The sequence below is a fragment of the Mustelus asterias genome, chromosome 22, assembly GCF_964213995.1.
Source record: "Mustelus asterias chromosome 22, sMusAst1.hap1.1, whole genome shotgun sequence".
Taxonomy (NCBI): Eukaryota; Metazoa; Chordata; class Chondrichthyes; order Carcharhiniformes; family Triakidae; genus Mustelus; species Mustelus asterias.
The window spans coordinates 54211507-54226952 of NC_135822.1; the positions used below are offsets into that span (position 1 = coordinate 54211507).

At 48.9% G+C, this 15446-nt stretch overlaps 1 protein-coding gene across 1 annotated transcript in view; it reads right to left on the reverse strand.

Annotated features, from left to right (window-relative positions):
• Positions 1-2721: 2721 nt before the first annotated feature.
• The window catches only part of mxd1 (MAX dimerization protein 1), a 42905-nt gene continuing 30180 nt past the window's right edge, over positions 2722-15446 (reverse strand). The window contains exon 6 of the mRNA XM_078239220.1: positions 2722-9259. Within this exon, the coding sequence (XP_078095346.1) occupies positions 9066-9259 (194 nt within the window). The 3' untranslated portion in view covers positions 2722-9065. The remainder of the gene's footprint in view (positions 9260-15446) is intronic.

Here is a 15446-nt window from a genome sequence, read left to right on the forward strand (position 1 = left end):
AATTGAGAATTATCACATCAGATCAGACATGATCTCATCAAATATCATAGCAGACTCAACGGGGCGAATGGCCTCCCCCACTTTATGGTCTGCAGGGTACAAGAGCAACTGTTTTTTTAAAATTCACTTAATGGGACATGGGCGTCGCTGGCTGGCCAGCGTTTATTGGAAACAAATGTCACCAAGGATCCGTGTACCTTGACAATCCCAGGTATGGAGGGCCTGTCCTATGAGGAAAGATTAACCAGCTTGGGTCTGTGCTTCTTGGAGTTCAGAAGGTAGATGCTGAGAGGTTGTTTCCCCCTCTGCCTTCTTCACCAACTTATCTACCCGTCCTGCTGTCTTCAGGGATCTTTGGACAGGCACCCCAAGGTCCCTCTTGTCCTCTGTACCTCCTGGTGTCCTACCGTTCACTGTGTATTCCCTTGTCTTGTTGGTCCTCCCAAAATGCATCACCTCACACGTTTCAGACTTAAACTCCATATGCCACTGCTCTGCCCATCTGACCAACCCGTCTATATCACCCCGTAAATTAAGGTTCACTATTTGCCCCACACCACCACTTTCCATGTCCTTGTCAGCCCTTCTGCTGGGGCTGTTCATTATTAATTTATTACTGTCACACGTAGGCTTACATTAACACTGCAATGAAGTTACTGTGAAAATCCCCTAGTCACCACACTCCGGCGCCTGTTCGGGTTACACTGAGGGAGACCGGCTGAGGTTTTCCAGCATTTTCTGTTTTTGTTTCAGATTCCAGTGTCCGCAGTGTTTTGCCTTTAAAGCTTTTGCACAGAATGGTTTCAAACAATAGGGATCTTTTACAGAGGCGTTGAAATACACCTCTCTCTCATCCAGATCTGTTTTACCTACCCAGAGGGATGCTAGTTGCGACTGAAGATCACATCTAACCATCTTCAGCTGCTCCATCAATGACCTTCCCTCCATCAGAAGGTCAGAAGTTGGGATGTTCGGTGATGATTGCACAATGTTCAGCACCATTCACCGCTCCTCAGATACTGAATCAGTCCATGTCCAAATGCAACAAAACCTGGACAATATCCAGGCTTGGGCCGACAATTGGGAAGTAACATTCACACCACACAAATGCCAGGCAATGACCATCGTCAATGAGAGAGGATCTAACCATCACCCCTTGAAATTCAATGGCATTACCATTGCTGAATCCCCCCGCCCCCCCATCAACATCCTGGGGGTTACCATTGACCAGAAACTGACCTGGACCCAGCCATATCAATACTGTGGCTACCAGAGCAGGTCAGAGGCTGGGAATCCTGCGGAGAGTAACTCACCTCCTGACGCCCCCAAAGCCTGTACACCATCTACAAGTCAGGAGTGTGATGGAATACTCCCCACTTGCCTGGATGGGTGCGGCTCCCAACAACACTCAAGAAGCTCGACACCATCCAGGATAAAGCAGCCCCGCTTGATTGGCACCCCATCCACAAACACTCACTCCCTCCACCACCGACGCTCGGTAGCAGCAGTGTGTACCATCTACAAGATGCACTGCAGCAACTCATCCTTAGACAGCACCTTCCAAACCCACGACCATTTCCGTCTAGGACAAGGGCATCAGATACCTGGAGGCACCATCACTTGCAAGTTCCCTTCCAAGCCACTCACCGAACTGACTTGGAAATATATTGGCTGTTCCTTCAGTCGCTGGGTCAAAATCCTGGAACTCCCTCCCGAACAGCACTGTGGGTGTACCTACACCTCAGGGACTGCAGTGGGTTCAAGATGGCGGCTCACCCACCACCTTCTGAAGTTAACTCGGGAATGGGCAATCGATGCTGGGCCTAGCCAGTGACGACCAACAAATTAATTTAAAATAAACATCGGTTATCACGATCTTAACGCTCTGAGAGGCCATTTCAAGGCCAGTTTGATAAGGTTTGTTTTTCATTATTTGTGGGACATGGGCGTCGCTGGCTGGGCCAGCATTTATTGCCCATCCCTAGTTGCCCGAGGGCAGTTGAGAGTCAACCACATTGCTGTGGCTCTGGAGTCACATGTAGGCCAGACCGGGAAAGGACAGCAGATTTCCTTCCCTAAAGGGAACCAGATGGGTTTTTCCGACAATGGTTCCACGGTCATCAGTAGATTCTTAATTCCAGATATTTTTTATTGAATTCAAATTCCATCATCTGCCGTGGCGGGATTCGAACCCGGGTCCCCAGAACATTAGCTGAGTTTCTGGATTAATAGGCGAGCGATAATACTATAGAAATCATAGAAGCCCTACAGTGCAGAAAGAGGCCATTCAGCCCATTGAGTCTGCACCGACCACAATCCCACCCAGGCCCTATCCCCACATATTTACCCGCTAATCCCTCTAACCTACGCATCTCAGGACTCTAAGGGGCAATTTTTAACCTGGCCAATCAACCTAACCCGCACATCTTTGGACTGTGGGAGGAAACCGGAGCACCCGGAGGAAACCCACGCAGACACGAGGAGAATGTGCAAACTCCACACAGACAGTGACCCAAGCCGGGAATCGAAGCTAGGTCCCTGGAGCTGTGAAGCAGCAGTGCTAACCACTGTGCTACCGTGCCGCCCTGAGCTCCACTAGTCCGAACACCCACTAGGCCATCACTTCCCTGGACTACGACTACATCAAAGGGAGCATCAGGGACTGCTAAAAAAGATCACGCCAACCTTTACACATCACAACAGGGACAGTGAAGTAATGAAATAAATTGTATTTTTTAAATCTTATACAACAAGTTGAACAGTACATTAAGTATACATACACACAGCAACACATCTAACACATACGGTAGCCTAAAAACAGGTGTACCTGGAATAAGAAGCCCCTCTCTATGATCCGGACACAGAGGGGGTAGTTGAGGGGTGGAGGGGAAAGACAAGGTATTTACAATAATCTGAATGGGAAAAAGAACTAAAAAGGATTATACCCGCCCCTCTCGATCTCCTGAGCAGGGTCGGGTCTGAAGGTGGTTCCCACCAAAACTGGTCCAGTATGGAGCCCGGGAAGTCCAGTATGGAGCGGGGAAGGAATGGTGGAAAGAATGAGAGAAAGTGCTGCTGCCTGGCTGAAGCTAAACAAGGGCAGGGGAAGAGACAGAGAAGCCTTTTTGATTGGGTTCAAATGGGGCGTAGCAATCCGCTCCACACAATGGCCAGCTTGGTTAATGAGAGATGTACATGGACTCACAAACCCGCAGACCCTCCCCCCAACACGGGGAGAGGGACCAGAAGACCGAGGGATGGGAGGGTTCATAGAATCCCCACAGTACAGGAGGAGGCCATTCTGGCCATCGAGTCTGTACTGACCACAATCCCAGCCAAGCCCTATCCCCATTAACAGCACACATTTACCCTGCTAATCCCCCACACACTGGAGTCAACTTAGCACGGCCAATCCACCCAACCTCCTCCGGCTTCCTCCCACAGCCCGAAAGATGTGCTGGTTAGGTGCTAAATTCTCCCTCAGTGTACCCCGAACAGGAGTGTGGCGACTAGGGCATTTTCACAGTAACTTCATTGCAGTGTTAATGTAAGCCTTACTTGCGACTAATAAATAAGCTTTAACCTGCACACCTTTGGACTGTGGGAGGAAACTGGAGCAGCCGGAGGAAACCCACACAGACACAGGGAAAATGTGCAGACTCCGCACAGACAGTGACCTGAGGCTGGGATCGAACCTGGGTCCTTGGCGCTGTGAGGCAGCAGTGCTAACCCACTGTGCTGCCCACAAGGGTGGCTCCCTTGTGGCTAGCTTGCCCTCCCCGGGAGCGGAGCTGGGGGAAACGAGCATTTCAATCTTAAAATGAGGGCGGCTCAAAATATTTTCCTGTTGAAAATTAATCCCCGCAGTCAGCCCGTCACCGCTGCATCCTTCATCGTGATCCCCCCTGTATCTGACAGAGCATAAAGTTAACAGCAAGCTTGCTGGAGACTCACGCCTTGGCTTTGGGAAGCTGATGAAAGGGCTAAAGTGGCCATGAGGCCTGGCACAATCCCAACAACTACCGCTTACAGCTTAGAGTCAGCTTTCGTGGAAATATGGATACGGTTCAGGAATGCAAAAACCAATAAGTGTGCACGCTTGCCTGACAAAACAGGAGCAGAATTTTGCCCGTCTCCCCTCATCCCTGCCTCAGCCGAGCTCGAGTCCCTTTGTGCAAGAGTGTGTCCCGGGAATATACAAGAGCTCTGGGCATTCTCAAGCCCACATTAAGTGCAATCCGTGCCAAAAAAGGACATGGCAGGCGTCGTGGGAAGAATTTTGTCACCCCCTTTTCCTGCTGTGCAAGTAAACTGCTGGTTGGAACTCAACCCAACTCCAATCCGTTCCAAATGAGCCGATAGTTTAGGATAGACCATGGAAAACATGCTCACTCTCCACTTGCCAGCTATAGTGTGTAGAAATTCAAGGATGTAAATGCAAGAGCGGGAAGAAGCCACAATCGGGACTTGATGGTTTGAGTTATAAGGAGAGGCTGGATAGACTGGGACTTTTTTCTCTGGAGCGTAGAAGGCTGAGGGGTGATCTTATAGAGGTCTATAAAATAATGAGGGGCACAGATCAGCCAGATAGTCAATATCTTTTCCCAAAGGTAGGGGAGTCTAAAACTAGAGGGCATAGGTTTAAGGTGAGAGATACAAAAGTGTCCAGAGGGACAATTTTTTCACACAGAGGGTGGTGAGTGTCTGGAACGAGCTGCCAGAGGTAGTAGTAGAGGCGGGTACAATTTTGTCTTTTAAAAATCATTTTGATAATTACATGGGTAAGATGGGTACAGAGGGATATGGGCCAAACGCAGGCAATTGGCACTAGCTTAGGGGTTTAAAAAAGGGCGGCATGGACAAGTTGGGCTGAAGGGCCTGTTCCATGCTGTAAACTTCTATGACTCTATGACTAATCGCGCCATCACCAAATGGAGTCCATCTGTCAAATATTTCTGTACAGCGGGCATGTGTGTGTGTGCGCACCGCACTTCCAAAAGTGTGGAAGTTTGGACACAGAAAAGGCAGCCTTCTTCCAACAAGGAGACAGCCTCGTTTCGCACGATGACAGACAAAAGGTAGATATTTCAGGGGCCAAACTATTCAGAAATGTCACTCTGCAAGAAATCTGGAGGCGGTTTAATTATTGCTCATACTGTGTACCAAACAAAACTGCTCTAATCTTCCACAGTCCCATTTATCATAGAATCACTACAGTGCAGAAGGAGACCATTCGGCCCATCGAGTCTGCACCAACCATAATCCCACCCAGGCCCTATCCCCATAACCCCACATATTTACCCCACTAATCCCTCTGACCTACGCTTCCCGGGACACTAAAGGCACAATTTAGCATGGCCAATCCACCTAACCTGCACATCTTTGGAGTGTGGGAGGAAACCCATGCAGACACGGGGAGAATGTGTAGTCCCCACGCACACAGCGACCCAAGCCGGGAATCGAACCCGGGTCTCTGGAGCTGTGGGGCTGCAGTGCTGACCACTGTGCTGACCCTAATGTGGGCAATGCAATTCTCTGGCAGAGAAAAATATTGAAAAATTCACACCTTGGATGGTGCGGGGAGGGGATTGAAGATTTTTGACGTGTTGAAAAATTGATATCTTGACCAGGAAATTATTGAATAATTTGCAGCCACAGTGTACCAATGTCTCTCAACTGGGTTTTGACTGAAGGGAATGAGGGGGGGTTTACTCACAGCAAGCATTTTTAGCGCCTAGCCAACTAGCTGAAAGTGCGACCACATCTTTCACTTTTATCAGCCTGGGGGAACGCAGATCAAAGAGTGAGGGCGAGGGGTGGGGGAGACTTGCAAAGTACTTTCTGTTGTTGTTGTGGCAGTTTATCTGTACCAGTGATAACACCGCATCAAATGTGGCTTGTGTTTCGAGCATTGGTTTAATTTTCACCGCATTAAAACCGGCAATAGTACAGTGCAAAAGGAGAACAAATTCTGTGGCTCCCGAGCTGTAGGTTCCTTCCGTGCCCATCATCAGTGCGAGTCGGATTAGTGCAATTGGAGGGTGGGTGGCACGATTCAAAACCAAACTTCATCTCGAGAGGGGTTGTGGATGAGGGGATGAGGTAAAAAAAATCTCTGGAGAGTGAATGACCGCCGGGAAATAAAGAGGAAAGCTTTCCGTCCCGTCTCCGCTCTGCAGAGACGCTGCTGGTAAAGTGTGCAGAATGCTCAGCATCCGTTTGGCAGCCTTTGTTCAGCCACAATCTGTCAACAAATCTTATCAGAAGGGGGAGGTGGAGAGGAATAGATGCTGACGTGATCCGCAATGCCATACACACCCGACAGGAAATTCCCCACTAGTCCTGTGCTTCCTCGGACTGATTCTTGTGGGCACAGCTTTGCCCGTGTGATTTCCCCCACCAACCCCCGTGGCAGTAAATGATTAATGCTATAGTTATGGTGCCAGTTTGAGGGGCGGTGGGGGGGGATAGCTGGAGGGCACAACATCAGCACGAATGTGGAGGGATAGGATAATGTGAGCAGCTTGTCTCTTCAGGGACAGCGGGATAGGGGAGTGGCTGGGTTCGGTGCTGGATTCAGTGCTGGCACCCGAGGGTAGGCGAGGTTAACCAGGTCCCTGGCGCTGTGAGGCAGCAGTGCTAACCACTGTGCCGCCCACTGAAGAACAGAGTTCTGGCCTACGTGTCGAGGGCCCCCCCATAGAGAAAAGGCCCCGATACAGGCTGTAGGGAGGAGCCTTCACACTCCTTGTCCTCACAGATAGTCAACCGAGACTCCCCCCTTCAAAAGGCGTTTGTGTGGAACTGAATTGTTAACACAAACATGGGTACGAATGCGCTGTCACCAGGACAAATTCCTAGCCTCGATGTTTCCAAGACAGGACCCAGCGCTCTACGGATCAGATGAATCCTTTATGCCCACTTTTCCCCTTTCAAACTCAGAGCTCACCCTGTGCCAGTCGGAAACTGCTTGGGGATTACAGTGGACAGATCTTGGCTCTCACTGAGGCAGTGCAAAGATCATTGAATCCAAACAGTGCAGAAGGAGGCCATTCGGTCCATCGAGTCTGCACCGACAACAATCCTACCCAGGTCCTATCCCCGTAACCCCACATAATCCCCCTGACACTAAGGGGCAATCCCACCCAGACCTATCCCCCGTAACCCCAAGTATTTATCCCGCTAATCCTCCCAACCTACACATCCTGGGACACTAAGGGGCAATTTAGCGTGGCCAATCCACCTAACCTACATATCGTTGGACTGTGGGAGGAAACCGGAGCACCCGGAGGAAACCCACGCAGACATGGGAAGAACATGCAAACTCCACACAGACAGTGACCCAAGCCGGGAATTGAACCCGTGCCTGGTGCTGTGAGGCGGCAGTGCTGACCACTGTGCCACCATGAGCAATAGAAAGGGCCTTTTGTATCATCCTCAGCCCTCCCAAAATGGCTGCCGGCTTTGCTCTTGGAGGACAGTGGGCCAAGGATTGAATTTTATTTTTAAAAATTACAAAACCACTGCTGCCCAACAGAAACAGGAGCCAGAATGCCTTTCCACAGTTAAAGAGATAAAGAGACAGTGAAGGGTTTGACACCAAATAAACTAATTAATGGACAAATGGAAAGCACGGGCTCCCTTCACTACAATCTTGGGACGCATAGAAATGGGAGTTTGGGCTGCAGAGTGCTTAACGTAAAGAGGCAGCTCGCCAAAGTAGCCTGCGCCCGCTTCCTGGAGGGTGGCGGGGGAGGGGCCTTCCAGACTGGGCCTGGACAAAGTGCAAAGCGACGCTGGACTGGGGCGGATCCTGTGGGGGGGGGGGGGCATCACGCCAACTGAGTTGTCACCCCACCAGACGCGGTCAAGTTGCCGTGCCCAGCGGAGAGCCCCCCCCCGCTTTAGGGAAGGTGTTAAACCTGGGCCCTTGGAAGAAGTGGTTGGGGGGGGGCGGAGATATGGCTCCACACATCAAACACAGAAGGCACAAAACATCCGAAAAACAAACTTCGGAGTCCGAGGCGCGACTTCAAATTAAAATGGGAAAGCTACGCTCCCAGAGTTTTACGGTTCCGACATTTTTAAACCCGTGGCGGCGGGTTTGAGGGCGCAGATGGGGGCCGGAGAATTCACGGGCACGCACGCGCCTCAGAATTCAAGCCAGCCATCGTCAACAAGTGCAGCTTCCATTCCCCCCTCCCCTTCCCCATTGCCCCCCCCAACTCCTCTCTAACCTGACAGCTCAACATTTCAAGGCAGCTTTTCACGCGGGCTTTGCTGACCCTCAACTGGCGTCCGAGAACGATTCCGTCGTTTCCCCTGGAGGGGGGAAATCGGAAAAGGAGGGAGGGGGGGAAAATAGGGGAATGGCTCGCGCAGCCGTTCCGATAAAACGGGACTCGATATTCACCCGTTATTGATTCCGAGCGGACAGTACCAATTATAAATAAACCCACATTCATTAATCCACTTTTGTACAAAAAAAATCAATGGTTTTTTTTTGCTGAATTTGCTGCAAACATGAGGTAACGTCTCTTGCCGTTAGGGACAAGTTTGACCCAGGGAGTGTGTGCAATGCAGGGTGCGCGGCAGACTAAATTGCTACGCTGGGTGAGACAGGCCCAAGTGTGGTGAGATGCAGCATCCTGTGTGTGAAGTGCTTGTTTTAGCTGCTCTCAGTCGCGACGCCGTACGAGCTTTATAAGTGCCTCCAAACATAATTGGGAAGTGGGGGAGGAAGAGGAGGGAAATAAGAGAACGTGTATGACAAACAAGGGAAAGCGAGACTTGCAGGAATGACAAAACGTCCCTTCAGAGAGAGAGAGAGAGAAGCCCGCTTTCTCTCCCCTCCATCCCACGTCCAATTCTTCCATACTTAGTGCATCTCATTTTATCAGTGCAACTGCAAAGTACCAGGAGGTAATAATGCGCGGTGACTGGGGGGAGAGAGAGAGAGAGACACGTTGTGCTACTGAACACTTAAGTTCGACAGTGACGTGGCAATGCGTTGTGTGATAGAAGGTCCCGCCGGGGGCAGGGAAGTTGGGGCGGGGAGTGCTTCTTTATCGACTGGCCTGACCCTTCAGGGGACCCGGGAGCGATTTCATCCTCTGGACTCGGTCAGTGCTGAAGTAGCCCTCATCGCTGCAGTTACTGCGCACACTGATCTGCTCGTCAGAGTCGCTCACGCTGCTATTGCTCCAGTCCAGGTCTCCCGACAGGTACTCGGTGCTTTCCACATCCACATCGATGTCCTCTGCAGCAAAACGCACAGAGAGAAAAGGATCAACTTTACGGCCCACATTTGCGAACCCGCCACCCCCCCCTGCGTAAGCAGCCATTTTACTTTTCACTCCCTTTCATTCCCCAAATTTCGATTTGGAATCAGTTTTGCAGCAAATAAAGTGGCCCTTCGGCCCATCATGTCTGTGCCAGCCTATTCAAGCACCGATCTATTCTAATCCCATTTCCCAGCACTTGGTAGCTTTGTGTGCTACCGTGTTGCAAGCGCTCATCTAAAAGTTGCCAGGGTTCCCACCACTACCCTCTAGGTGGCACAGCGGTTAGCACTGCTGCCTCACAGGGACCTGGCTTTGATTCCCGGCTTGGGTGACTGTCTATGTGGAGTTTGCACAATCTCCCCGTATCTACATGGGTTTCCTTCGGGTGTTCCGGCTTCCTCCCACATGCCATGTGCAGGTTAGGTGGATTGGCCACGCTAAATTGCCCCTTAGTGTCAGGGGGACTAGCTAGGGTAAGTGCATGGGGTTATGGGGATAGGTCCTGGATGGGATTGTGGTTGGTGCAGACTCAATGGGCCGAATGGCCTCCTTCTACACTGTAGGGATTCTATGATTCAATACCCCCCTTTCAGACAGTGAGTCCCAGATTCCCATTTCCTCAAATCCCCTCTAAATCTCCTGCCTCTTACCTTAAATCTCTGCCCCCTGGTTAGTGACCTCACTAGGGGATTTTCACAGTAACTTCATTGCAGTGTTAATGTAAGCCTACTTGCGACACTAAATAAACTTTTACCGAGGGGAAAGTTTCTTCCCATCTACCCTATCTATATCCCTCAGTTTTGTACACCTCAATCAGGTCTCCCCTCAGCCTTGTCTGCTCTGAGGAAAACAATGCCAGCCTAGCAGGTATTTTGTGTCGGTCTTCACAGTGGAAGACACAAATAACGTGCCAAAAATTGATGACAGGAAGGCTATGGCAGGTGAGGACCGAGAAACTATTATTAAAGAGGTAGTGTTAGGCAAGCTAATGGGGCTAAAGGTAGACAAGTCTCCTGGCCCTGATGGAAGAGATGGCAGGAGAACTAGCAAATGCATTAGTGGTACTTTACCAAAATTCGCTGGACTCTGGGGTGGTTCCCGCAGATTGGAAAACAGCAAATGTGACACCACTGTTTAAAAAAGGAGGCAGACAAAAGGCAGGTAACTATAGGCCGGTTAGCTTAACTTCTGTAGTAGGGAAAATGCTTGAATCTATCAAGGAAGAAATAGTGAGACATCTGGATATAAATTGTCCCATTGGTAAGACGCTGCATGGGTTCATGAAGGGCAGGTCATGTTTGACTAATTTGGTGGAATTCTTTGAGAACATTACATGCATGTTGGACGATCGGGAACCTGTGGATGTGGTGTATCTGGATTTCCAGAAGGCTTTTGACAAGGTGCCGCACCAAAGACTGCTACATAAGATAAAGGTGCACGGTGTTACGGGTAATGTATTAGCATGGATAGGGAATTGGTTAACTAACAGAAAGCAAAGAGTGGGGGGAAATGGGTGTTTTTCTGGTTGGCGATCAGGGACTAGTGATGTGCCTCAGGGATCAGTGTTGGGACCGCAATTGTTTACGATTTACATAGATGATTTGGAGTTGGGGACGAAGTGCAGTGTGTCAAAATTCACAGATGACACAGAGATGAGTGGCAGAGCAAAGTGTGCAGAGGATGCTGAAAGTCTACAAAGGGATATAGATAGTCTAAGTGAGTGGGCGAGGGTCTGGCAGATGGAGTACAATGTTGGTAAATGTGAGGCCATCTATTTTGGTAAGAATAACAGCAAAATGGACTATTATTTAGATGGTAAAAAATTGCAGCATGCTGCTGTGCAGAGGGACCTGGGTGTCCTTGTGCAAGAATCTCAAGGAGTTGGTTTGCAGGTGCAGCAGGTAACTAAGAAGGCAAATGGAATTTTGTCCTTCATTGCTACAGGGATGGAGTTTAAAAACAGTGAGGTTATGTTGCAGCTGTATAGGGTGCTGGTGAGGCCACACCTGGAGTACTGTGTACAGTTTTGGTCTCCTTACTTGAGAAAGGATATACTGGCACTGGAGGGGGTGCAGAGGAGATTCACTAGATTGATTCTGGAGTCGAGGGGGTTGGCTTATAAAGAACAAAGAAAATTACAGCACAGGAACAGGCCCTTCGGCCCTCCAAGCCTGCACCGACCATGCTGCCCGACTGAACTAAAACCCCCTACCCTTCTGGGGACTTTATCCCTCTATTCCCATCCTATTCATGTATTTGTTAAGACGCCCCTTAAAAGTCACTATCCATTGTGAGGCCATGAGGAGAGACTGAGTAGACTGGGACTCATTGGAATTCAGAAGAATGAGGGGGGGATCTTATAGAAACGTATAAGATTATGAAAGGAATAGATAAGATAGAAGCAGGGAAGTTGTTTCCACTGGCGGGTGAAACTAGAACTAAGGGACATGGCCTCAAAATAAGGGGGAGCAGATTTAGGACTGAGTTGAGGAGGAACTTCTTCACACAAAGGGTTGTGAATCTGTGGAATTCCCTTCCCAGTGAAGCAGTTGAGGCTACCTCATTGAATGTTTTTAAGGCAAGAATAGGTAGATTTTTGAACAGTAAAGGAATTAAGGGTTTTTGGTGAGCGGGCGGGTAAGTGGAGCTGAGTCCATGAAAAGATCAGCCATGATCTTATTGAATGGCAGAACAGGCTCGAGGGGCCAGATGGCCTACTCCTGGTTCTTATGTCCTAATAAGAGTTTTAATAACACCAGATTAAAGTCTAACAGGTTTATTTGGTAGCAAATGCCATGATCTTATGTCCTAACCAGCCTCTCTTCATAGCTGGAACACTCCAGCCCAGGCAACATCCTTGTGAATCTCCTCTGCACCCTCTCCAGTGCAATCACATCAATTGTAACAACACTGGTCACGGGGGAGGTGCCAGAGATCTGGAGAATAGTGAAGGTAGTTCTGCTATTTAAGAAGGGCAGTAGGGATAAACCAGAGAACTACAGACCAGTGGCTCAGTGGTAAAGAAACTATTAGAGAAACCTCTGAAGGGGAGCATCTATCTCCACTTGGAGAGGCAAGGCTTGATCAGGGATCGTCCGCATAAGAAGGGGGAAGGAAGGGAACATGAAAAAAGAGTATAGGGAATTAGGGAGACAGCTGAGAAGGAGGAAAGCAAAGGTAGTAATCTCGGGATTGCTGCCTGTGCCACGGAAAGGTGAGGAAAGGAATGGAGTGAGGTGGAGGATGAATGTGTGGCTGAGGGAATGGTGCAGGGGGCAGGGATTCAGGTTCCTGGAACATTGGGACCTCTTTAGGGGCAGGTGTGACCTGTATACTAAAAACGGGTGGCACTTGAATCCCAGGGGGACCAATATCCTGGCAGGAAGGTTGGCTAAGGCTACTGGGGAGAGTTTAAACTAGATAGGTTGGGGGGAGGGGATCAAAGCGACGTGACTGAGAGTGAGGAAGGTAGCTCGCAAACAGAGAAGGGTTATAGGCAGTGCAAGAGGGCAGGTGGACTGGGAACAGAGAAGGGGAGAGGTCAGACCATGGGATTGAGAGGTGCCTACTCTAATGCCAGGAGTATAGTGAATAAACAACTAGCTAAAGGAGGAGAGGGCTTGGGAGATGTTAGTAGCGCTTCAACAAACCGGGTCCAGATAAAGGCTGGCATAAAGACACTTTGCCTGAATGCACGAAGCATTCGAAACAAAGTAAATGAGTTGATGGCACAAATCCATACAAATGAATATGATCTAGTGTCCATCACAGAAACGTGGTTGCAGGGTGACCGGGACTGGGAACTGAATATACAGGGTTATCAGGCATTTAGGAAGGATAGACAGGTAGAAAAAGGTGGGGTAGCTTTGTTAATAAAGGATAATATCAGGACGGTAGTGAGAGACGACATAGGCTCTAAGGAGCAAAACGTGGAATCGTTGTGGGTGGAGATAAGGAATAGTAGGGGGAGAAAGACACTGGTAGGCGTGGTCTATAGGCCCCCAAATAATAACTTAGAGGTGGGGAGGGCTATAAACAAGCAAATAATGGATGCGTGCAAAAGTGGAACGGCAATAAGCATGGGGGATTTTAACCTACATATTGATTGGTCGACTCAAATTGGACGTGGAGGGCTTGAGGAAGAGTTCTTGGAATGCTGTCGGGATTGTTTCATTGAACAGTATGTTACAGAACCTACGAGAGAGCGAGCTATCTTGGATCTGGTTCTGTGCAATGAGACAGGTAGGATTAAGGATCTTCTTGTGAAGGATCCTCTTGGGATGAGTGATCATAATATGGTGGAATTTCTGATACAGATGGAGGGTGAGAAAGTAGGGTCCCAAACCAGTGTCCTCTGCTTGAACAGAGGGGAGTACGATAGGATGAGGGTGGAATTGGCTAATTAGACTGGGCGAGCAGACTGGTAGGTAGGACAGCTGAGGAACAGTGGAGGATTTTTAAGGAGATTTTTTTAAGTACTCAGCAAAAATATATTCCGGTGATAAAGAAGGACTGTAAGAAAAAGGATAACCGGACGTGGATAACGAAGGAAATAAAGGAGAGTATTAAAATAAAATCAGATGCGTACAGAGTGGCCAAAAATAGTGGAGAATTAGTGGATTGGGAAAGCTTTAAAGAAAAACAAAGAACGACTAAGAAAGCGATTAAGAAAGGAAAGATAGATTATGAAACTAAACTAGCTCAAAATATAAAAAATGATAGTAAAAGTGTTTACAAGTATATAAAAAGGAATAGAGTGGCTAGAGTGAATGTTGGACTCTTGGAAGATGAGAGGGGGGATTTAATAGTGGAAAACGAGGAAATGGCTGAGACTTTAAATAAGTTCTTTGTGTCGGTCTTCACGGTGGAAGACACAAATAGTTTGCCGAATATTAGAGATCGAGAGTTGGTGGGAGGGGAGGTCCTTAATACAATTACTGTTACTAAGGAGGTGGTGCTTGGTAGACTAATAGGACTGAAGGTAGACAAGTCCCCGGGCCCGGAAGGAATGCATCCCAGGGTACTGAAAGAAATGGCTGAGGTAATAGCGGATGCGTTAGTAGTAATTTATCAAAATTCGCTGGACTCTGGGGTAGTGCCGGCTGACTGGAAAACAGCTACTGTTACGCCGCTGTTTAAAAAAGGAAGTAGACAAAAGGCGGGTAGCTACAGGCCGGTTAGCTTAACGTCCGTAGTTGGGAAGATGCTAGAGTCCATTATTAAAGAGGAAATAACAGAGCACCTGAATAAGAATCGTTTGATCAAGCAGACGCAGCATGGATTCATGAAGGGAAAGTCGTGTTTGACGAATCTACTGGACTTTTATGAAGATGTCACTAGTGCGGTTGACAGAGGGGAACCGGTGGATGTGGTGTTTTTAGATTTCCAGAAGGCGTTCGATAAGGTGCCTCACAAAAGGTTGCTGCAGAAGATTGGGGTACACGGAGTTAGGGGTAAGGTGTTGGCGTGGATTGGGGATTGGCTATCTAACAGGAAGCAGAGAGTTGGGATAAATGGGTGCTTTTCTGGTTGGCAGTTGGTGACCAGTGGCGTGCAGCAGGGATCGGTGCTGGGGCCTCAATTGTTTACCATTTACATAGATGATCTGGAGGAGGGGACTGAATGTAGGGTATTCAAGTTTGCTGATGACACGAAGGTGAGTGGGAAAGCGAATTGCGTGGAGGACGCGGAAAGTCTGCAGAGAGATTTGGATAGGCTGAGCGAGTGGGCGAGGATCTGGCAGATGGAATATAACGTTAGCAAATGAGGTTATCCACTTTGAAAGAAATAATAGTAAATTGGAATATTATTTAAATGGAGAAAAATTACATCGTGCGACTGTGCAGAGGGACCTGGGGGTCCTTGTGCACGAATCGCAAAAACTCAGTCTGCAGGTGCAGCAGGTGATCAAGAAGGCGAATGGAATGTTGGCCTTTATTGCGAGGGGGATAGAATACAAAAGCAGGGAGGTCTTGCTGCAACTGTACAAGGCACTGGTGAGGCCGCAACTGGAGTACTGTGTGCAGTTTTGGTCCCCTTATTTGCGAAAGGATATATTGGCCTTGGAGGGAGTGCAGAGAAGGTTCACCAGGTTGATACCGGAGATGAGGGGTGTAGCTTATGAGGAGAGATTAAACAGATTGGGTCTGTACTCGTTGGAGT